General features: G+C 60.2%; 1 protein-coding gene across 1 annotated transcript in view; it reads right to left on the bottom strand.

The window, feature by feature from the left end:
• Positions 1–420: 420 nt before the first annotated feature.
• The window catches only part of LOC103613208 (neurogenic differentiation factor 4), a 3,214-nt gene continuing 1,295 nt past the window's right edge, over positions 421–2,339 (bottom strand). Inside the window, 1 exon segment of the mRNA XM_008630956.2 lies at positions 421–2,335. Within this exon segment, the coding sequence (XP_008629178.2) occupies positions 2,045–2,335 (291 nt within the window). The 3' untranslated portion in view covers positions 421–2,044.

The following is a 2,339-nucleotide window of genomic DNA, read 5'->3' as shown; positions in this document are numbered from 1 at the left end:
CCCCGGGCCCCCAGACGCTGCCGAGGGGTCGGGGCGCAGCTGCGGAGGGACGGAGGGACCCGGGGGTGCTGCGGGGGAGGAGGTGGGGTGAAGTCAGGACGGCCGTGTCCCCTGCGTGGACGTGTCCCCGAGTCCCTGCATGGAGCATTTGGGGCACATCCCGGCTCCCCACACCCACCGGTACCCCCAGGGCTGCCCCGCACCCCAAAAATCTGCCTGTGACCCCGGGGCTGTGCTGTGCCCCATTTCCTTCTACCCCAATTCCCCCCAGTGCCCTCAGGGCTCTGCTCTGCCCCCATTCCTGGTACCCCGAATCCCCCCAGCACCCCACAGAGCCCTTCTCCAAGGTCAGGGATCCTCTGGCAGCCCCCACCCTCACCCCAGCCCCCCAAAAAAGGAGACAACAGCCCCGGGGCAAAGCTGCTTGAAACAAGACCACGACTTTATTCGAGCTAAAAACCCCAAATCTGCTCTCTTTACAAAAGGATAAAACATTTTCAGTACAAAAGGGAAGAAGCCCCAGGACCCGGGAGCTGGGCAGGGACCTCAAATCATCTCCAAATTCCCAACTTTATACAAAACCAGGGAGATTTGGCCAACGGGGACATCAAAAATAGTTGCCTGGCTTTTCTTTGAAAAACAAAACCAAAAAATCGTTGCATAGCGTTTAAAAGTTATTGCTCGTCTCAAAATGCGCGGAGGAGTTGGGAGCTGCTGGCAGGATCTGCCTCCCAAATCCATGGAATGGCCGTTAAATACGGAGTTTGGCATTAAATATGGAAATACTGGGGTTTATCACCAGAAAAAACAATCAGGTGGTGAGGGCGGGGAGGGAAATAAATTAAATAAATAATGGAAAATAAATAACCCTGGAGCACCAGCACGGCAAAAACCACAACGTCTCCACGAAGGGAATTCCCACGACGGGCCTGGAAGACGGAGGGGGAAAAACGTTCGGCACATCCCAGGTTTCCGTGGAAAATGAGAGGAAATAAATTAGGACCCCTCACACACAGTAATTAATAAATAAAGCAGGGAATTAAGACAGGCTTTTGTTGGCGCTCAGGGGATGCTACGAACCGAGAGGAGGAGAGGCCCCAAACGGGAGAGGGGATCAGTGGCTCCTTTTCCAGTCGGGATTCTGGGAAGGATCAGCGGGATCCCATCCGGGGTTTCCAGGTCTGTGTGCGGACGATCCCGTGGGGTTGGGGGGCACAGGGGGGGCTCAGAAGGGGTCGGGTAGCAGGAGGGGAGCAGTGGAGGGATGGCCACAGGGGTGGTCAGGGCCTGGCTGGACTGTGGTGACCTGGGATAAGGGACTGGGATGTCCATGGATGATGGGCCACCATCCTTGGGCAATGGACCACTGACCTTGGATGATGGACCACTGTCCCTGGACGCTGCCCCTCCATCCCTGGACATTGTCCCTCCCTCCCTGGACATTGTCCCTCCATCCCTGGACGCTGTTCCTCCCTCCCTGGACGCTGTCCCTCCATCCATGACGGCAGCAGGAGAAGGTTCTCCCTGGGGTGGGAAATCTCCCATTTTGGTTTCCCACAAGTGTCCAGCTCATTCCCACCCGGCCACGGCTGGACTGGGAAATCCATGACCACACTGGAGCACGGGGAAGGGACACCGGTCACCCCGAGGGGCAGCAGGAGCTGACAGGGACAGGGATGTGTCCCCACCGCGCTGCCCTGAGCAGGGAAGGGAGAGGAGCCGCCTCGGCCATGGATGTTCCAAGGGCTGGATGGGGCTGGATCCAGTGTCAGGATGGACATCCCGGAGGGGAAGCACCTTCGGGAGCATCTCTGGGGGACGCGGCAGTGACCACTCAGAGCTCAGAAAGGTTCACGTGGCTCCTGGGGACAGCAGCGGGGACAGCAGCGGGGTGGCACCGGCCACCTCCAGGGCCGCGTCCTGCAGAGATGCTCGGGGTCCCTCACTCCGGCTCCGGAGTGTCCTCCCCTCGCTCCGGCTGTGTCCGCCTTGGCAACGGCTCCACGCCCGACTTCTCCCTGCCCCAAACCCCTGTCCGGCCCCACTACTCGTTGAAGATGGCACCGAGCTGGGGCCCGGCCACATGAGGTGGAAACGACTCGTAGCTCACATCCAGCGGGATCTCGTAGCGGGGCACGGAGCTCTGGAAGTGGGAGCCGGGTCCGTGGGCTCCGGCCAGGCTGACCGAGGGGTAGTGGGCCATGAAGGGGTAGGATTTATCCAGGTCCGGGGACCCGTCCTGCTTCAGGGAGAAGTTCCCGCTGATGCTCAGGGGCGGCGTCAGGGGCCCCTCGTAGGGGGGCGTGGAGCAGTCAGAGGGGTGGCTCCCGAAGGAAGCG

Source organism: Corvus brachyrhynchos, unplaced genomic scaffold (assembly GCF_000691975.1).
Source record: "Corvus brachyrhynchos isolate BGI_N302 unplaced genomic scaffold, ASM69197v1 scaffold933, whole genome shotgun sequence".
In the NCBI taxonomy this organism is placed as follows: Eukaryota; Metazoa; Chordata; class Aves; order Passeriformes; family Corvidae; genus Corvus; species Corvus brachyrhynchos.
Note: the sequence above shows the minus strand (reverse complement) of the source record. Positions and strands in the feature narration are given on the sequence as shown.